This window comes from Cryptotermes secundus, unplaced genomic scaffold (genome assembly GCF_002891405.2).
Source record: "Cryptotermes secundus unplaced genomic scaffold, Csec_1.0 scaffold250, whole genome shotgun sequence".
Lineage (NCBI taxonomy): Eukaryota > Metazoa > Arthropoda > Insecta > Blattodea > Kalotermitidae > Cryptotermes > Cryptotermes secundus.
In genome coordinates this window covers 2,647,101-2,669,684 of record NW_019738873.1, presented here as the reverse complement: position 1 = coordinate 2,669,684, position 22,584 = coordinate 2,647,101, and the positions used below count along the sequence as shown (strand labels likewise).

The following is a 22,584-nucleotide window of genomic DNA, read 5'->3' as shown; positions in this document are numbered from 1 at the left end:
AACGTCTGAATACCTTAAAGTGCAGGGAATTTCTTGAGCATCCAAGTTAACAGTACATGGTTTATGCTAACCGTCTTACAGTGTATACACTTTTTCACAACGCATGCAGTAACAGGAGCAAAACACAACACAGAACACGATACACAAATGTATGTAGGAAGAATGCTCACATAAAAAAGGATTGGCGTAATTCGCGTGTTTGAGTGCGATGTAGGATGAATCCTGAAAAGTTTTATTATTTAGAATTCATCGACATATATGACGAATACAGATTTCAGTCATTTTAGAATGAAGACATCATGGCATGCAGTACAATAGTTTAACGTGCATAAAGACACCTGAGGATGGCACATTAGTGCTGAAACATGTAGTGTGGAAGTGAAGAATAAGGTGAAAAAGTGTATACACTATAAGACAGTTAGCATAAACAATGGACATGAATCAGTGTAACAGGACGCTAAAATATAACAGAGTTAACAGTAGTTTCTTGAAGACTGTTGAGCATAGAGTAGTTATATGTATATTAAAATAATATTTAAGCATATTAGTTTGTTGAATGAGTTAAACTTAGAGATAAATTTAATCCAGAAACACCTTTTAACATTTTTATAAAATTACACTCAGTAATTCTTATTATATTTACATGTTACAATAATCCTTTCAGTGCTACAGGACTAGATATCTTGTTAAAGAAATATGTTTACTCTGAACAGATAACATATGTGTTCATTAGTATGAGCGAAAGGAAACATTCTTTCCTTAACTCAATTGAAGGCATATGTGAAATTGTACCATTGTAAATTAAAAAAATTAGTAAAATAAGATATTATAGAAACAGAAGTGAAAGATATTGCTTTAAATTGAACTCAGAATGGATAGGCTTAACAGCAAAAAACCTGTAATTATTATTATTTTATAATACATAATTTCAGAGATAATGCAACCGTGTTTCTTTCAGTTATCATGCCGTAAACACAGTTTAATTTTTAACACAGGGAGGTGATTGTATTTTGATTATGTAAGATATTTCAGACATAGAACTTCACTTATGTGTACTATGAAATAGTCTTTGACACATGTAGTATATTATTTACAAATGTAATTTCCATTTAACACATTTACTTTAACACGTTACATATAATGAAATGTTTCACGTTGTTCTCATTACTGTCAGCAGCCCAACATTGCTGTAGGACATCAGCACACAGAGTCCTGCAGTTAGAAGCGTCCATGTGTTGTAGAGCTCAGCACTTGTGCTTGGGTTTTCACAGTTGACATTGCACACTGCCACTAGGGAAGAGTTGAGGCATACTGTAGAATAAAACTGACTCAGTATTGATGGTTAAGGGATGTTAAAACATGTGGTTACTAAAGCTTTCTTCAAGCAATAATAAGTTGGAGCTGAATGTATGACATGCCCTACATTTCACATGTTTAAGGTAGTTTAATGCTACTGTATGTTTATCCACAGACTACAACACTTAGCTTCAAAGAAAGAAACTCTTTGGTAATATGACACCCCTGTGAAAGGGGATTCAGTTCAGATCTAGCATCTAACAGTTCATTAACCATAGCAAACACAGAGAGAAATAACTCTAATCTACCATTCTACTGAACACAGAGAATTGTTAACTTTCCACAGATTACTAGGCTAGCAGAAATAATTACTTTTGTTGTTTATTATTTTTATTTATAGTAGACAGAGTAAATACCAAGTGTGGCTTGTGTTTGGAAAGACACTAGCCCAAATATTCTCATTGATTCGTTTTCCTAATTTTCTGCTATAATAGTCTAAAATAGGGAGCAGTCAGTACCTCTTCTCTCCTCCCCCCCACACCAATCATGATATTTGTCATTGATGTATCATAGTTCTCCATTTCCGTGACCTTCACAGTGAGAAGTGGTTTTCCTTGTTCCTTCCAGATCAGTGTGAATATAATAAGTCTCATAGAAAAACTATCTGAAAAGCTTACCTGAAATAATGGAAACAATTAGTCACACTTCCAAGTAAACTTTTGTCTTTCGTGGTTATCACTCTGGTATGAGTTAAGTTACTAGTAGTTTCTTGTTTAAACAAACAAGATCTTGTCCAGTTCGTATACATACTATGCAAAGAATGTGAAAAATCATGATGGAATCTGTGCAGGATTCTTAAAAAATATTAAAAATTCAGCACTTAGAGTTTCAAGTAACAAACTTGTTGAAGCACCATTTCTTTTTGTGCTGTGAATTTCATACAGCCACTGTTCAATTGTTCATAGCAAGCCAGATGGTGAAGAGACTCAGCATCCATGGTGCACTGTTACATTTCTGTAGGCTGGACACTTGCACCATCGAGGACGCGGCAGAAGAGGCATTCAAACTCCTTCCGTCACGTTGCCAGGATGGAGCATTGCTCCTTCGTGACAGACTTATCTCCCGCCATGTACCAACTGAAATGTATTAGAATTATAGTTATGTTTTAGAAAGAATATACAGAATGTATTACTTTTGTGAGATTCTGATCTTAGCTTTGTCACATGCTGGACACTGATGTCATTTTTAATGGAAAAGTAGCAAGACAGCAACCTTATTCAAAGCTGCTGCACAAATCATGTGAACAACACGAGGAAATCTAGCCGAAATGTTGCCATCTGGAACTGAGATGGAAGCAGGTTATGACACAAGCAGGAACAGTGACAGGCGAGAGATTCCAGAACACTCTTAGTTCTTATGTCTACTGAGGAGCCCTTCGTTGGGTGAGTGGTGAATCTGAATCATGAATTTACCCAGTGTTACAAATAGTCATACCTTGAACGAAGGGTCCTGTATTCAACATCATAAATTAAGTGATGGTATTGCTTTGAATTAACTTTCAGGAGAATGCTGTATTAGTATTACAGGTGGGAGATGATTGATGGACAGAAAATTGGCATAAGCAGCAGACAGAGTCTGCGGATATTTAATGCAGAGGTAACTAGAAGACTGGAGAGTTGAGAATTAGAAGTAATGGAGCGAAGAATTGACTGGGAAGAGAAAAGGCAGATGCCTGGATCCAGAGAGGATGTTGGAGAAAATAATAAAATATAAGTTTGTATATTAATATTGCATTTGTAAATATATAATAAATATTATAGTTATACTCATGCAGTTTCTTTTCTGTCTAGAATGCAACACACTTTTTATTTTATATGACACCAAAATGTGTTGCGTGAAGATGGCCCTGTGAGGCTGAAACATGTAGCCAGACTGGACCAGTGATTGAGGCTAGCTCTTTCTAACAGACCCAACAGAATAGGTGTTTTCCTTCACCTGAGGACAGAAACAGATCCAGTTTCCGAAACGTCGTGTTTTTATTAATTATCTTAAAAACCAGGACGATGGATAAAGTTCAAAAACCCAATATATCAGTGTGTTATACACCATCGTCAGAATCCTATAGTAACTACTTGTAAGTTTGGTGTCGTCTAAAATAAAAAAAAGTGTGTTGGATTATAGACGGAAGTGAAACAATAAACCTTTACATACACTTCGTGCCTTATAGAAGGCAGGAATTCTTACTGCTGAGGTAATAAGGTAAAGCAATCCCTGTAGCAGGCTGTGGAGGCCCATAGGGTATGAGATGTTGAGGCTTACACATTTTCGAGAGAGTTAGCTCACATGTGGAGGTGAGGTGCAGCTGGAAGGATTAGGACAGTGGAAAAATCCAATGACCTCATCAGGAATCGAACCAGCGACCTTCTGGCTTGTAGCATTGTGTCTCAACCAACTATGCTACCACATGCCCATACTACCCAGGTACCCAACTTAATTTTATCTAGAATGTAAAGCAATCCAGCAATTTCTGCATGTTGATGATGATGAGCAGAGAATTGGGCAACATTTTCTCTTATGTTTTGCAGCTAGCCTACCTCCGTTTCCAGGCATGAGGATAGACTTTCCAGGTGTGTACAGCTGTGTGGATGTTGGACTGGTAGGACTCTGTGCTTGTGCAGTATTCATATTCAGCTCTGGAATGAAGAAATACCCGCATAAAAGACTCAGTTGCTCAGAGGACAACATTTTGTTTCCACATACTATAATTAAATGTAATAACATTCTCAAAATTAACTCATCAAATAAAAAAGTATGAACGGTTTAAAAGATTTATGCCATTACTATCCATACCTTTCTTCTGAAATATTCTTTTTGTTTGGTATATACAGTATTTAGCCATATGCCAGTAATTGTAATGAAACCAATTCTCTCAGTTATGTAGGAACTCTACACAATTCAGGTGTATAATATTCCCATTGAAGTTTTTCATCAGATTAACTGACAGGAAGTTTGAGATTTGGGAAATGACACAATCGGGGAAGGTATTTTATTTTTTTTATTGCTATTGGAGTGGGACTAAGTCCCTTGTACTGCTGCCATTGCTGGCCTATTGTACCAGCCCCAGATGATAGGTGAGGGTGATTGTGGAGCAGCTGGTGGAATGAAGATTGGCAAGGGAAACCGAAGTACTCTGAGAAAACCTGCCGCAGCGCCACTTTGTCCACCAAAAATCCCACTTGACCAGACCCGGGATCGAACCCGGCCCATCGCGGTGGGAAGCCAGCGACTAACCGCTTGAGCTGTGGCACAGTACATCGGGGGAGGTAAGATGAGTTTACCCTGCCTTACGGTGTTTTGCTATACATAAGATGACACAAAGAATTTCGTTTAAAAAAAAATGTAAAAAATGAGCAACTCTACAAATTTGAATTTAATACATATAAGTTGTGTTGAAGTTCGTAAATATGAGTATAAAAATTTGTATTCAATTAGGTAGAGTTATTACATAAAATATTTTCCCTTTTGGATCTTAAAATATTTGTTTCTACATTCATATTACCCGCTTTTTGGAAATATCAATGCTACGGTTAATTTTGTCATTGTCACAGAATAGGTGTCCATATACACAGAGGTTTTCATACAGTTCTGGACCATAACTGCCCTGATCTGCTGAGATAACCCCCCCTCTGTGTGTGTGCGTGGGCACACATATACGTAATCACAAAACCATTGAAATACAATATAAAATATTTCATAATCACTTCATATGCACAGATAAAATAATTATGCTTCTGTTAATTATATTTGAGGTATATTAAATATATCTAAAATAACTTACATTACACTTGAAGGTTTGTTCCCTAAATCGGTTAAATACAATTATGTTTAAGGTGAGCGTAGTGTTATGTTGCTTATGTCATGTTGGACATCCATTGTCAGTATGTTTATGTTACATTTTTTAGAAATGTTGCTGTCTTGATTCTAAGATTTAATCTATCTTCCGCTAAGTTACTTAAATTGTTCTTGAAATATATTGATGTTGTACATGGTGTAGTTGATGTGTTACGCTCTTAAACTTGTTTATGTGTTCTTCTTGGTGTAGCTACAGTGCTTAGTAATCCGTTGTCCTATTTTATCCTGCTATGTTTCGCTCGTTCTTAAGCTCTTTTTCCGCGATGTGATTCCGGTCCTACGATTTTATTCCTCAATGGCTTAATCGGAATGATTTCAATTTCTTCATGTATTCTTTTATTAGGATGAAAATCCAATGTACACAATGACGCGCGCGCACACAAACTCACGCGAACACAAAGACGAGCGCAAACAAACGCGCGTACGCACACAAACACACACAAGCGCGCACAAAGACGCGCGTACACAAACACGTGCGTACACATCGACGCGCCACACAAACACACACAAGCACTCAAACGCGCGCAGAAAAAGACGCGCGTACACAAACACGCGCGCATAAACACGTGCGTACGCAATGACGCGCGCACACACAAGCACTTAAACACAAACACACACAAGCAAATACACACAATGACGCGCACGCACAATCGTGCGTACACAATTCCGCGCGGGCACAAACAAATACACAAGCACTCAAACACAATGACGCGCGTACAAAATAGCGCCCGCACACAAACACGTGCGTACACAATGGCGCGCGCACACACACAAGCACACAATGACACGCACGCACACAAACACACACAAGCACTCAAACACACACATAGTCGCGCGGACACAATGACGCACGCACACACACAGACGCGCGTACACAATACCGCGCTCACACACAAACAAATACACACACAAGCACTCAAACACACAATGACGCACGCACACAATGACACACTGAATTGTAAATAAAAAGCATATTTTTAACATCGGACATGGAAAATATTTCTCTGTGTAACAAACCAACAGAACTGAGTAAATGTTTTCGTACACATATGTACAAGGGCACGCGGTAGCATAAGTTGGTTGAGACACTATGCTACAAGCCGAAATGTCTTGGGTTCAATTCCTGATGAAGTCACTGGATTTTTCAATTCGCCTAATCCTTCCAGCCGCNGGGGGGGGGGGGGGGTAAAGGACGGGCGGCGCGTATGACAACCCTACCGCCATCTGTGAGCTGATTGTCTAGAGAATGTATGGAGCCTCGACGGCCTGTTATAGGGATAGCTTTACCTTTTTTCTTTTTACTGGGAATAGCGTACGTTTGACATAAGACGAATTTGAAGTACATGTCAAGTTTTATTTCTTTATTGACTACAAAAGTCGTGCATAAACGTAAAGCAGAAACGTAGAGTGCACATGTATTCTGGTTTAACAGTGGTCGTATAGGAAGCTACAACCTCCTTCCGAACTGGCCCAGTTCTCATGTCAACATTTCGAACATATTCTGCACTTTACCCAGCCATCCTCGAATATTTCTACACCCTGTACAAGCGGTAGGACCAGGTGCCCGTATTTATATCCCCCAGTAACAGGGTAGCCCAGTTATACCCCCGGGCATTGGGTTCCCTTTTAGTCGCCTCATACGACTCGTAGGGCTACAGTGGAGGTAATCGAACCCGCCTCCACACGGGACGGCACAAAAGTCAGTTAACCATTCTCGAGTGTTAATGAATAAAAAAGGTAAAGTTGTTCATATGCTTAACTAATTAAACACTACACCATGAAGGCGTATGGGGCAGTGGGTGTATAGATCCAGGTTTTCTTGACCCGTCACTTGTTGGAGGTGAGTGGTCAGCTTCACGAACCGGTCACTTTACCCCCGGGGAAAGGAACCCTCGGTACCCGTTGGATAAGAGGTTGGGTGAGCCACAGAGCCAGTCTGGACGACGAGGAGCCTCGAACTCCGACCCCTCTGTTGTAGCCAGTCGCTATAGCGACTGCGTTATGCCGGCTTCTCATATTAACGGGTATGTTCAGATTTAAACTTGCCAATCAATTTATAGATCGGTTTTATAGCGTTGTGAGTTGTGCACTGGATGTGGAGAATCTAATTTCGAACATTTTCTTTTTGTAAATTTGGCAAAATAATAAATAAATTTCATCGTATTTCATTATACATTATACAAACCAGTTAACTGACTTTTTGGCCACTCTGTATATTGTAAAATTTATCATTTAAATTCCGGTCATTATGTAACCAACTAGTAACATAACTTGCAGGTACAGACCCGGTAAACCAATAAAGTTAAAGTATTTCCCTAAGATCTATTTTAATATTTTCCGCACAACGTCCTCATGTCTTCTGAGCATTTACATTCAAGAGGGTCCCCACTAAAATTTTTAGCGCATTTCTCGACCTCCCCTCCCTTCCCGCCAACCGAATTACATCCCGTAGTAACCTCCTTCACTTTGACAAACCGTGACAGTACTGTGAATGGCGAAATTGTTCGTTACGTAATATCCTCGGTGTGTTGCTTAATTCGGCTCTCCCCGGTTCAGGTGTTTCCTAACAATTTCTGTTCTTCCCTCAGAGAAACGTGTTTCTTTCATACAACACGACTGTAAGGTTTCTTAATGCCCGAAGAACTAAGTCAGTATAGTGAGTAGCCTACCGGATACATGAGTAGGGTTCGTTTCCCGACAAAGGAAAGGTATTTTCTGTTCTCAAGAGCGTCCAGATAGACCCTGTGACCCACCCAGCCTCTTATGTAATGGGTGCCAAGGGACATTTTCTTCTGGGTTAAAATGGCGAGGAATGAAACTGATTGCTCACCTTCATCTAGTGTCGAGGTTAAGAATGCGTGGAAATATCTGTACTTCCCCATACATCTTCATGGCGCGCTGCTGAATTAAGCATAAGGACAGTTGTACCGAGTTAGTTAGCGCAAGTGTTAACAATTCTGATATTATTCTTTTTGGGAAGTGTCAGGCTTGAATCGCGTCAGTTCTCTTCAAGATAACTGCTCAGCAAGGACCGCATAGGAAACAGCTTCTGTTGCTCGCTGGTCAACAGGCCACAACTGAACCCTCAACTGTACTGTAGCGTCAGTTGTCTTCAAGATAACTGCTTATCAAGGACCGCGTAGGAAACAGCTTCTGTTGCTCGCTGGTAAACAGGCCACAACTGAACCCTCAACTGTACTGTAGCGTCAGTTGTCTTCAACATAACTGCTCAGCAAGGACCGCGCAGGAAACACAGCTTCTGTTGTTGAAGTTTGTTTGGCGCGACCAAGCCGTTGCTTAGAAACGGGTTGCATAAAACTGTTCTTTTATTGTTGCGGGCGTTACATGGCAACGGCCGCTGTTTACAGAGTCACGTCTTAGCAACGGGTCTGTAGGCCACAGTATCAAACTCTGCCACTGTTTGCTGTAACCTACATTACAGCCCAAGGTACAGTTTTAGCGCCTTCGCTCTGTGCCACATTTTGTGTATGGTGAAGATACAATTTCAAGTCCTCACGCTGTAGATTTATTTCCGATTTCGTCAGGCTTTATCGGCAGTCTGAAACAGTTTCAATTACTGTCTTCTGGAAGTTATAGCGTGTTCATATTACGCAACTGTGTTTAGCTGTGGCTTTCTGTTGCAAGAAGCAACCCGCTTTCTCACAGTCGCGCCATGTTTGAGTGTAACGGTCCAAGCCACATTAGCTCATTAGTTGCAGAGCTGGATCGCATTACGCTAAAATCTGTTTGATCCCGGAAGGGAATGCTTCAAACTCATCACGGTCCATTGATGAATGACAAATTCCTTTCCAGTCAGGGAACGTTTTATGTCAGCCAACATAACGCTTACATAAATGAGCCAAGCCTGCAGATAATGCGTAATGTTTGGCCGGAAATCATGCTTCCATACACTTTGTTACAAATTATTATGAAACAGATTAATTTAGAGAAGCTAAAGGGGAAGTAGCTGCCTACAAAGAATTGCAAATATTCTCTAAGTATATTATTTCTGTGAGGCAAGTTGGTTGAGGCACTATGCTACAAGCCGGAAGGTCGCAGGTTAAATTTCCTATGAGGTCATTGTATTTTTCAGTTCACCTAATCTTTCCAGCCGCACTATGGCCCTGGGGTCGCCTCAGCCTCTAACAGAAAGGAGTACCAGGAATCTTCCTATGGGGTAAAGGGTGGCTGACACCCTCACCGCCATCTGTAAGCCGATTGTCTAGAAAATGTGGGAGCCTCGACGGCCTGTTACAGGGATAGCTTTACTTTACCGCGGCTCCGTGCAACGAGCCCTATATCGAAACAATAAGATTATTTTTGGCCTTTGAGTAAAGCAGGAATTACAATACCCCGGTCCAAACCGAAAATAAATAAATACTCTATAGAGACTTGGTGTAGACCCGCAACATCTTATTTCATTGAAATTCATTCAGCAGTTTCGGAACTCAATCATGTGAACCGACAGAAGGACGGACAAGACTTCCCATGCCCTTTGTATTCGCTGCGAAAACTTTGTGAAAAACACTCAAAATAACTGAACTTCTTTACTCCGAACTCGTAGTAAAAGAGAGGGATGGCTTGGATACCCCAAACCCGTTGCTCCTGTTATACACAATCCAACTGAATGCGCACAACAAGGAGTTGCGCGGAGAACTCGAAAAGCCTCATTGTCTGTGTTATAAATATGTACTCCTACAGACGCGGTACTGTTATCACTTCGATTCTACTTTTGTGAAGGACCTGAAAATATTTAAAAAAATTATCGAAAAAATCCAGAAAAATGACCTGAAGGAGAAAAGAAAGAACACTTCGCTTCCATGTTATTCACATTTCAGAAAACATTAAGAAAAAATCCCTAAAATGTTAAAAAATAACAAGAAATACTCTTAAAAGTCCAAAAATTTACCAAAAAAATTACTTATATAATTTACATTTCTGTAACCAGCAGCTCATGTCCGAGATTTATATATTTAAGAGCATCGCATAGGATACAAGGGAAAAAAGATGACATGTCATCAAAATCCGGGCCCTGGTTTTGAGGAATGCAGGAAGTCGGAACAGGTAAACGCGCGGTAGCATCATGCATCAGCAACTACTACCTGTGCCAAAACAATTACTGTAGTTCAGTCCAGTTCATCCCTACACAGTTACGCCAGTAGCCGGTACAGCCTGAACTGGCGCTATACAGAGTAGGCAAGTCTGTTACTGTCCCTTAACCCCTTGACGGTCCCTTCAGCCCTCACCACGAAAGTGTTAAGAATGAAGTCCCTACAAGTACACATTCAGTCGGTCGGCTGCAGCCAAACGCAGGAATCCTCACACAGAATGCAGAGACACCTGGATAATCCATCTTCACGCTAAATTTCACGGGTCTGAATCTAGTAGGTTATGGATTATCGCTGTCAGTCCGAGAACTGAAGGATTTTTTCGTACGGTGACCATATTCTTTAACTCTGTATTTTCCAACACATTGCGTTAAAAAGAGCAGCCTATTATTTTTAATATTATATTGCTATACATGAGTTCGCCGGTCACGGTAGCCGAGCGGTCTAAGGCGTGCACTGTCTTCGCTCGCTCGGAAGCTGGGATCGTGGGTTCGAATCCCACTCAGGGCATGGATGTTTAATTTGTGTGTGTGCGTTTTTCTGTGTTTGTGTACAGGTAGAGGCCTTGCGACGAGCTGATCACCCGCCCAAGGAGTCCTACCGAATGTGTAAGATCTAGAAAAACCGAAGTGAACGGAGAAGTTCATGGAGGTAAGTCTAGGCCCACTGGGGCTGTAGTGCCAAGGAAAAAAATTAGTTGTCCTTGTGCTTAATTAAGCACTACCCTATAAACACGTATGGGTGAGTGGCTGTATAGATCCACATATTCTTGATTTCGGCACTAGTTGGAAGTCTGTGGTCAGCTTCACGCCCTGACCGCTTTATCTCCTGGATAATGCTCTTGGTACACATAGGATAGGAGGCTGGGTGGCCCTCAGTACGAGTCTGTACGATTTGGAGAACAGGAAATATCTTGCCCTTACCGGGACTCGAATTCCAACCCCTCTGCCCTCCAGCCCGTAGCCAGTCGCTATACCTACCGCGCTATTCAATACTACTACTACTACTACTACTACTACTACTACTACTACTACTAATAATAATAATAATAATATAAAAAGCTAACCCTATATCAACTCTGAAACGTCAAGGATCCTACATTTTCCAGACAGTCGGCTCACAGATGCCAGTGAGGTTGTCAGCCTTACGCTCCGGCCGCCCTTTACCACCCATGAAGATTCCTGGTACACATTGCTGTTAGAGGTTGAGTCGACCTCAGGCCCATAATGCGGCTGGAAGGATTAGGTCAATTGAAAAATACGATAACTTCATCGGGAATCTAACCCAAGAACTCTCGGTTTGTAGCAACCAACTTCGCTACCGCCTGCCAATAATAATAATAATAGTTTGGGAAGGAAATATGAAGTTCTTCGACCTTGTTCTCAGTATAAACCCATGAAGCTGCAAAGGTTACTTCTATATTCTTTGTTTTTATTGATTGCATCCTGTTGTGTGTCTCAGACAGTATATGATATGTAGGAACTATGCATAGTTCCTACATGTTATATATTTTCTATATTCTGTCATTGAATGTGGGCGAACATACCGTCATGCTATGGCTGCTGATACCCACTCAATGTTAGAAATCATTCATTGGAACTTTATCGCCAGTCAAGTTCCTGTCGTCTTGTCCGTAGGCCGTCTCTTTGTTGAAGTATAAGGGTTTATACAACGTCAATAATAATAATAATAATAATAATAATAATAATAATAATAATAATAATTTGTTTATTTACATACCTACTCAACAGCCCAAAGTCCATTTATAAAGTAAGCATGAGACAAAGAAGAAAAATAGAACAAATACAAAGACACACACACACGAAAGACAAAACAAAACGAGCTACGTATATGCCTGTCTATTAGGCATTTCGATTAGTGCGATCATGTCAACCAATAAGCGCTAAGATATATATATATATCTTAGTATATATATTGTCACGTGTATATGTGACTATAGACGGAGGTTTGGATTGGATGTGAGGTTTATTGGCCACTTACAGGTCGCAACTACAAATAACTACAACGCCATTGCTATATCCATATTTTACAGTTCACTAGAGCACACAGTCTAGTATTCTCAGTGTTACTAGACGTTTCCTGGTAACGACTCCAACAATGGCTCTTCCTCTGCCTCCGGGCTCAAGTTCTTTCTTCACAGACTCCCATACAGAACTGACTGGATCAGAGTCAGAGTCACTTTACGACTGGCGGTTAGCCGGCAATCAGTTCGTCTTGGCGACAAGCCCCTTGAGACTCATGACCGGCATTTTTTTTTCAACTAAACACTTGCTGTCATAGTCCTCACGTAACACCCTTTCTGATGAGAGGATGGGTCTCGCAAGCACAGTCATTCTCAGGTCCGAGTCCCGGGAAACATGACCATATTTTACTGTCCCAGATTCGAGACTCTCGAAACCTGGAGGGCCAGGTGCCCGTATTTATATCCTCCAGGAACATGTTCGCCCAGTTACACCCCCAGACACTGGGTTCCCTTTTCGTCGCCTTTTACGACTCTCAGGGCTACGGTGGAAATATTCTACCCCGCCACAGGACGGGTTTTCTGATTGCGCCTAACCTTGTCCGTAGCAATGTTATATTTTAGCGTCCTGTTGCACTGATTTAAGTTCATGATTTGTTTATTCCGTCTTGCAGTGCATACACTTATCTATCTTCTTCTCTCACTTTCACTACATGTTTCGGCATAAGAATGCCATCTTCAGGTGCTACTCAATTCACGTCAAACTAGTACATTGTATGCCTTGTCTTCACTTTAAAATAACTAAAATATATGTCCATCATATATATTGACAAATGTCAATCGTAAAAATATTAAAACTGTTCAGGGTTCCCGATCGCTACGTCGTATCTTATTACGCCAGTCCTGTTCATCCTACTCTGTGTGTGTCACACACACATACCCAGCAGACCCAACAGCATAACGCACGCAGTCGCGAGAACAAGACGCAACAGAAACACAATATACACGATAGGGAAGAAGAGCTCCAACAGAGTAGGATGAACAGGACTGGCGTAATAAGATACGACGTAGCGATCGGGAACCCTGAACAGTTTTAATATTTTTACGATTGACATTTGTCAATATATATGATGGACATATATTTTAGTTATTTTAAAGTGAAGACAAGGCATACAATGTACTAGTTTGACGTGAATTGAGTAGCACCTGAAGATGGCATTCTTATGCCGAAACATGTAGTGAAAGTGAGAGAAGAAGATAGATAAGTGTATGCACTGCAAGACGGAATAAACAAATCATGAACTTGTCCGTAGCTTCTAACAGCTAGTCTATTATTGCGTTCGTGTCTGTTGCCGCAGGAACGTGTTTACCGAGTAGTTGCCCAGGAACGACCCTGGTATATCCGCCCATCTCGCGGTCGTTTCATAACAACGGTTCCACACGCCACAATATAATAAATCGCTAACACAGTTAATATTCTAATCATCAAGAAATTAGCATTACAATTTGTGGTTGATATAAACGGTTTTGGTTCGAAATACTTCAGCGTCCATATAAACAACATTAATAGCAGAAACGCGTCTGGCAAAGGGACAGTTTTTACTCGAAGATCAGACATTAAACATTATAAGTTTGTCGAGTGCCAAAGGACGCCTGTACGCATGCATAGATACTCAAGCTTACATTTTTGTACTCAAGACATAATACTGAGATTGCCTGAAACCGGAATTTGATCTCAAACTACGTATTTTCGGTAGTTACAACCTGCTCCAACCTGCAACTCATTTGCTACATGGGCATGTGTGATCTCGGTCAGTTTACAGTGGAACCTGGACGTGCTGAGTTGTCCGTTCCGCTCAGTGGCGCGTTCTTCCCATGTGAGAGAAAGTGCACATTTACTGGGCTTCTTCTTCTTACAGTGGCACTGACAACAATACGTACGCTTTTGCGTTCCAGTTATTGCTGTTTTTCACAGCAGACACGTGTAATTCTCGAGTTACATTAGACATGAACAGGATATCACCGTCCTGGTGACAATTTAACCTTAATTTCTCATCGCCTTTTCAGCACATCCCCCCAAGGAACAGGGTGCCCAGTTTTACCCGCAAGTACTGGGTTTCATTTCGTCACCAATCCCAGGCATTCGAACCCGTCTTCATTCGGGGTAACTAATTCACTAACTCATCAAAAGTCAAAGTCACATTGAGACTGACGGTCAGTCGGTCACTGTGTCTTGGTGTCGAGCCCCATCTGGGGCCCTCGCAGAAAACACGATCTTGTTGCTGCCTGGCAACGGCCGCTGTGCAGTCGTCTGTGCCACGGTCGCTACCTGGGAAAGTCAGAAGGAAAGACACCACAGGGAAGACCAAGGCGTAGGTGGGTGGACAATATTAGAATGGATCTTAGAGAGATAGGATGGGAAGGTATGGATTGGATAGATCTGGCTCAGGATCGGGACCAGTGGAGGACACTTGTGAACACGGTAATGAACCTTTGGGTTCCGTAAAATGCTGGGAAATTCTTGAGTAGCTGCAGAATTGGCGGCTCCTCAAGAAGGGCTCAGCTCCATGAGTAAGTAAGTAAGTAAGTAAGTAAGTAAGTAAGTAAGTGAGGTGGGTGTAAGTCCCTTGTACTGCGGCCACTTCTGGCCTATTGTACCAGCCCCAGATGATAGATGAGGGTGATTGTGGAGCAATTGGTGGAATGAAGATTGGCAGGGGAAACCGAAGTACTCGGAGAAAACCCACCCCAACGTCACTTTGTCCACCACAAATCTCACTTGACCAGACTCGGGATCGAACCCGGGCCGCCGCGGTGGGAAGCCAGCGACTAACCGCTTGAGCTATGGCGCGGCCACCTGTTACCGTCACCTTTACTTTTTTGGACGTTTATAAGGATTCATTGGACACAGGATTGAACCAGCGCAAGGAAGATGATGTTGGAAACACATTTATCCTGCGAGATTGGAATTTCAATAATCCTAAGACTTTAAGATTTGTGAAAAAAACTGGAGACATGTTAAAATGTTCCCACGTGACGCAATAGACGAGAATTGAAAGTTCCACTTCATCTTCTCACCGTCCCTATGGAAAAAACTGGAAACTATATTCCATAATACAGCAAAAAATTAAGAGCGGTGTTCTTTGAAGCTTACAAAGCTCACCCAGAAATATTCGTAATGAAATATAAAGCAATAGAAGTGTGCCTAATTTGTCACTGTGGTTAATTAATTAAAGCACTATACCATGAGGACCTATGGGCGAGTGCATTATAGAATGGGCATGTAACCACCGCCATAGCCTAAAAGCTGTAATTTCGGCCGAAGGTAAAACTATCCATGTAACAAGCCGTGGAGGTCCATAGGGCTGTGAGACGTCGAGGCTCCCACATTTTCTAGACAATCTGCTCGCAGATGGCGGTGAAGTTTCAGCCTTTAGCCCACAGGAAGATTCCTGGTACTCATTTCTGTTAGAGGCTGAGTCGACCTCAGGGCCATAGTGCGGCTGGAGGGATTAGGTCAATTGAAAAATTCAATAACCTCATTGGGAATCAAACGCGCGACATTCCGGCTGGTGGATTGTGACAATTTTATGTAAACGAAAGAGAAAATGATGATAATGTTGATCATCAAAACTTCATTACTGCTGCACAAAGCTGTGAGCATTGGCTTGTCACACTGACCCACTTCATCCTCACTTGAGTGGGTCAGATTTCTCGCCTCCGAGTCTCAGCAAACTGCAGGCTACAGTCAGGTGGAGCAAGAGGAAGTGGTGCACCGCTGAAGCTGCAAATTTCGTGTCTGCCGCGTGACGGAATGACTTGACATGTATCAACACTCCCAGAGTCGGTATAGTGACGGGCTGGAGGACCCGGGTTCGATTCCCGGCAGAATCAAGATTTGTCTGTTCTCCACGGCGTCTAGACCGACTCCAGGGCCCATTCAGCCTCCTATGCAACTGGTCCCGAGAGTTTTTATCCTCGGAGGTAAAGCGACAGGGGCGTGAAGCTGACCACTCACCTCCATTCAGTGCTGAGGTCAAGAATGTTCGAGCTTCACTCATCCATATGGCTTCATGGCGTAATGCTTAATCCATCAGGCACAGAGACAACTTTATTTTTTTTACCTTTATCAGGCTCATCTGTTTATAGATGGCAGCACGAGGTTCGAGGTTCCCTCCCTGCAAGGCATCTGTTACTTCGTAAACAAAATTCCTAAATTTATTTAAAAAAGGAAAAAAATTAACTCTATAAAATATTAATAGTCTACTCTTAGAGTTAGGAGCCGGAATAGCTCAATCGACATAGCGACTGGCTACGGGCTGGACGATCGAGGTGTCGGAGTTCGAGTCCCTGTAGGATCAAGAATGTTCTCTTCTCCATGTTGTCCAAACCGGTTCTGGGGCCCACCCAGCGTCCTATCCAATGGGTAGCGGGGGTGAAGCGACCACTCACTTCCAGCTAGTGCCGAGGTCAAGGAAATGTGGATCTATACATTCCCCCCCCCCATACACATTCATGGTGAAGTGCTTAATTAGTTAAGCACAGAGACAACTTCACCTTTTTCACCTCAACTCTTAGACGTAAGAGACATGCACAAAAATCGCGAGGTGACCGCTATGATGGAATAAGACGTTTCTAAGAATGTGCTGCCGAGGGCCGGATGGGCATTGCCTAGGCCTTTTTGCACGTATTTACACAATTATTTCTTTCGAAATAAAAATAAATAGTACTAGAGAATGTAAGGTTTGAGGCTTTCACGGCGATGACTATGAAGAAAGCAGTCTTCTGGGATTTGGCACCGTGTATATGTGGTGTTAACCGACGTTTCGGAGGAACGTATCGCCTCCATCTTCAGGGTAGAAGGAAAAATATAAGAAGTCCGCAAGCGAAGAGACCGTGAAGATGGAGGCGATACGTTCCTCCAAAACGTCGGTTAACACCACATATACACGGTGTCAAATCCCAGAAGACTGCTTTCTTCACAGTACTAGAGAAGACCCACATACCCTTCTATGTGAAAACAAAGGGGAAAGATGCACGATCTGAGGCTCACTTAGCGGTGACGATGAAGCGTATTGTCGTCTGTGATGTGACACCGTGCAGTCTTGTAGAAGTACAGCGGGCGTTTGGGGGGCACTTGCTGCGTCCCGTTTTCATGGGGCGAGAGAGTTAGCCCAGTCAGTAAACTTCTACCAGACTGCACGGCGTAACATCCCAGAAGACGGAATGTTTCCTGAGGAAAGATACACATGTATCGGTCGAGCACTCCTACCTTTATACGCTTTCTAGGCCCCATCTTAGTAAAAACAATCGCACGAGGGAAAGTACAAGCATTCTCTCATTATGCTCTGTAACCCGCCTGGAAAAGGAAAAGAAACACACGCACAGTTCTGCTCCTTATTTCGATTTTACCGTTTCCACCTCTTCCAGAGCACTGACATAGCAAGCTGAGTCAAGCGGTACGCTTCTGACATGCATTCGAGAAGTACCTGGTTCGAAACTCAGGCGGGACTATCCTAACTCAGACTTTTCCTGAGTTGAGGAAAATCCCAGGATAGAACTTCCGTCAAGCCTTGACCGATTCATTTCAAATTCTTTCCCAATTATTATTCACTTGTCATGCAACCATTCGACTCCATTATGCCCTGACAGAGCGTCGTCAAATGAAACACAATATATTGTAACGTGACGGCTGAAAACCGTAGAACCAGAACTAGACGCCCGTTGCTGAGCAACGGACGCAAATCACGTTCCAGTTACAATGTACAGCAGCGAACGAGTCATTAAGTTGTAAACAGTAAGAAAACCAAACGGCTGCTTGGGAAGGAATACATGCTTTCCGACATAGCGTATTCCCGATGAGCAGAAAGGGAGTGTTGGAGGCGGTGATCTCTACCAAGTCTTCAGACAGTTATAAATGGCAGTAGATTCGTGAACTCAGGTAGTACTAGTAGTAGTAGTAGTAGTAGTAGAGACCAGTCCGAGATTCAGAGAGCAGTGAGGGGTTCGTCATAGGGCATCAAGGAGTTCAGTGTCTGAGTTGTTATAATCAAGTGTAACTGTAGCAGAGGCGTCCAATAAATCCAATCATAAAATCTAGAACCCATTGATATTAGTCACATCAAAATCCGTATATGTGAAAATATATATTTAACGAACAGTGTAATAAAAATTTAAGTTGAAAGCACAGGCAAACCCACATAAATGATAGAAGAATTTTCTTAATGGCCGTTTGAAATAGAAACACATCATTAGGAAATTATTTTACGCATCCAGGTTTTATGAAGTAATTACAAGTCAGATTGTAATGAGACAATACTGCAGCGGTCGTCTTACTGTAGAGGCGTTACTGCACTGCACTGAGACGTGAACTTCTCTTCTATACGTCACAGAACTTTATTAAAGTTGATAAAAGAAAACGTGGAGTAAATACGAAGTTTACTGTCTTCGTACGCTCAAATGCTGGGATCATGTGTTCGAAACCCATTCAAGGCATGGATATCTATGTGTAGGTTTATGCTGTGTTCGTGTTTCCATGCGTGTAGGTAGCGGCCTTGCGACGTCCTGATTACTTGTCTAAGAAGTCCTACCGTCTGCGAGAAAATGATTACGAAACACAAGAAGAGGTCAGCGCCCAACAAAGGGCTGTAGAGCCGTCGATGGATGAATGGAAGATACACGAAGTTTGTGATTTAGGTGCGTCAAGGTGCAATATTTACAGTCAATGAAAGAAAATGTCAGTTCAATGCGTAGCTTTAATGATACGTATTTCAAATCGACATTTTGATACGGCGCTTCAAATAACACTTCACGTCGACTATGGTTCTACAACTCTTATGGATCTTGGCCGCTATTTCAGCTTCTTAATCTGTACACAGACGGTAGGACTCCTTGGACGGGGGATCAGGCCGTCGCAAGGCCGCTACCTATACACAGAATAAATGCACACATTTCTCCATGCCTCGAGTGGGATTCGAACCCACGATCCCAGTGTTCGAGCAGGCGAAGGCGGTTCAAGCCCTAGGCCGTGTGGCCACCGTGATAGGCTTAACATCGACAACTTTCAAGGTGATTCAATAAATTGTTTCTAAAAGCAGAAATAACTGGGCAAAATAAAGGGTTCTTCTTTTAATAGGCTTTGTTGTGGGGGGAAAGGATAGACGGTAAAGGAACCAGCATGTCAACTTGGGCGTTCGTCCTTAAAGGGCGGTCGATATCTGAGAGATGACGTAATTTCTTGGAAACTGATCTGCACGAATTGCTGGAGGACGTTCCGCTCCAGATGAGGCTCAAACATGACGGCTGGCCACCCGCAACGGTAGACAAGTAAAGCAAAGCGGTCCCTGTAACAGGACATGGAGGCCCGTAGGGTTGTGAGACGTCGAGGCTGCCACAGTTTGTAAACAGTCGTCTCACAGACTCCACGGTCTGTTACTCGGATACTTACTTACTTACTCACGGAGCTGAGCCCTGCTGAAGGAGCCGCCAATTCTGCAGCTACTCAAGTATTTCCCAGCATTTTACGTAACCCGAAGGTTCATTACCGTGTTCACAACAGCCCTCCACTGGTCCCTATCCTGAGCCAGATCTATCCAATCCATACCATCCCATCCTATCTCTCTACGGTCCATTTTAATATTGTCCACCCACCTACGCCTTGGTCGTCCCTGTGGTCTCTTTCCTTCCGGCTTTCCCACCAATATCCTATACGCATTCCTCGTCTCCCCCATGCGTGCTACATGCCCTGTCCACCTCATCCTCCTTGACTTGATCATTCTAATTATACTTGGAGAAGAGTACAAGTTATGAAGCTCCTCATTGTGCAGTTTTCTCCAGCCTCCTGTCACTTCATCCCTCTTCAGTCCAAATATTCTCCTCAACACCCTGTTCTCAAACACCCTCAGTCTATGTTCCTCCCTTTCAGAGACCAAGTTTCACACCCATGCAGAGCCACAGGCAAAATTATAGTTCTGTATATTCTGATTTTTACGCCTTTGGACAGCAGACGAGAAGACAAAGGGTTCTGGACTGAATGGTAGCAAGCATTACCCGAGTTCAGTCTCCTCTTAATTTCCTCCTGAATTAGGCTTGATACTATATTTATCCAAAAATACTCTATCTGTCACTTCAGCCCGCAAGTGTTAGAAGTCAAACTTGGAGACGTTAGTCACTTACCCGAAGTGACGCAGAGGAGCAGAAGTGCGCTCAGGTACATGCTGGTAGGCAACCAGATGGCTCGACAGTGCACGTCCGCTCTACCCGCTCTATGCTTCATGACTGACACGGCTACTGCCTGTTTTCTCTTCCTTCCCACTTCAAATCTTGAGTCACTTTCTTTCCGCCTCATACAGACCATCAAGCATACTAAATGTATCTTTCTGACGGACTTCAGCTATGGGTTGGACGGCCGAGGATTCTTGTCATGGGCAAGAGACTCATTTATTCCCCATAAGGTCCACACCGGCTCTGGGACCCACCGAGCTTCTTATTCAAAGGGCACCGGGGGCTATTTCCTCGCGGGGAAAACTGCAGGTGCGTGAATCTTACCATTCACTTCCATCTAGTGCCGAAGTCAAGAATCGTGGAGCTATATCTCCACTCCCCCGCGTGGCTTCATGGCTTGGTGCTTACTTAATTAAGGACAGTGATAACTTCACCCTTACACTTCCTCCAACACTGGTACAGCGTCTTTCATGAAGAGTCGAACAGTCAGTTTTTACGTAAGGCTGGGGCCACACGAGCTCACGAAGTACGTCCGTTGCAACGAACGTACTTTATGACGGACGTTGCTGAGGACACCACACATTTGCAGAATGCGGTGCGTAGTTTTTTGTCTGCAAAGGAGCCAGAAGAAAGCGTAGCATTCGCCTCTCTTGCTTATTTTTACAACGGACGTCACGACGTTCATTACAACGGACGCATTTTGTGCGCTCGTGTGGCCCCAATCTAAGGTTCATTCGGCAGTTTTCATCCATGCGTGCCCTCTCTCTCTTTCTTTATTTCGTGCGTCTTTTGTTTGTGTCTTGTGTGTGCGTGTGTGTGTGTGTATATATACATACTATATATATATAATCGGATTTAATACCAAACATACTTTTGATCCTTAAAAGCTACCTCTGCATGACAAGTTTTCAAGTACCTAATGCGATACTGGTGGAATGAGCTAATAATCACTATGTAGCCTCTTTGTTTACACTGAGACTTCCATATTACAAAAGTTGCCATAAGTTCATTCGGGAACTTCTGGTTCACAGCATTTCGTTACCATTGTGTCATCTATGGGCAAACCGAGTTTTAAATTTGCAAGCGAATTCAAATGCGCATCCCTGAATTGCGAAGTAGATAACGAAATACGAGAGGGTTGCTATCCCTACCCAAGCTTTCGGCATCACTCATTTAGCAATGGGCACTGTTGAAGGAGGGGCACGCGGTAGTGTAGTTCGTTGAGGCACTATGCTACAATCCACAAGGTCGTGGTTTCGATTCCCGATGAGGTCATTGGATTTTTTCAATTGACCTAATCTATCCAGCCGCACTATGGCCCTGGAGTCGACTCAGCCTCTAACAGAAATGAGTACAAGGAATCTTTCTGGGGGTAAAGGACAGCTGGCCGGCGCGTAACGCTGGCAACCTCACCGCCATCTGTGATTCGATTGTCTAGAAAATGTGGAAACCTCGACGTCTCACAAACCTATGGGCCTCTACGGCCTGTTACACGGATAGCTTTACCGTACTTTTACTGCTGAAGGACTCGTACCGTCGAATACTTACTGGGTGAAAAGTAAACGTAAAGTTGTCCCTGAGCTCAATTAATTAAGCAGCAGACCATGGAGAAGTATGGAACAATGGAGGTATAGCTCCACCATTCTTAACCTCGGCTGAGTGGCCAGTTTCACGTCCCTGCCGCTCCTCTCCCGGGAAGCAGCCCCAGTACCCATTGTATAGGAGGTTGGGTGGGCCGAATGCTACCGTACCATCCTATGCGTCCTCCCCTCAACCCCCCTTTACCCTTCGGAACCACCAGTTCATATGAATAATTTGCTACCACATCTTTTGTGATGCAGAGGTTCTTACTCCGTTGTTTTTTTTTTTTCCTTTTTCTGAACTGGGTTCAGTATCACTTCACTAATGTCCGTTCCAAAGGACGAGTGAAGTGACATTGAACCCAGTTAAAAAGAAAAGAAAAAAAAAACAACGGAATATGAACCTCTGCAGCACAAGGGGTCAGGGTTGCAAAATCAGAAAATTTCTCACCAGTGCCTGTACAGTCATAACCAGGGCCCGGAT

The 22,584-nt window shown here is 42.8% G+C and overlaps 1 protein-coding gene across 1 annotated transcript; it reads right to left on the bottom strand.

Moving 5' to 3' along the window:
* Window positions 1-333: 333 nt before the first annotated feature.
* On the bottom strand, window positions 334-20,554 carry LOC111871134. Its single transcript, XM_023863985.2, has 3 exons — window positions 20,473-20,554; window positions 3,891-3,989; window positions 334-2,432 (listed from the first exon to the last, which is right to left on the bottom strand). The coding sequence occupies exons 1-3, from the start codon at window positions 20,510-20,512 to the stop codon at window positions 2,248-2,250; spliced, it is 324 nt and encodes a 107-aa protein (XP_023719753.1). The 5' UTR covers window positions 20,513-20,554; the 3' UTR covers window positions 334-2,247.
* Between the last annotated feature and the right edge of the window lie 2,030 nt (window positions 20,555-22,584).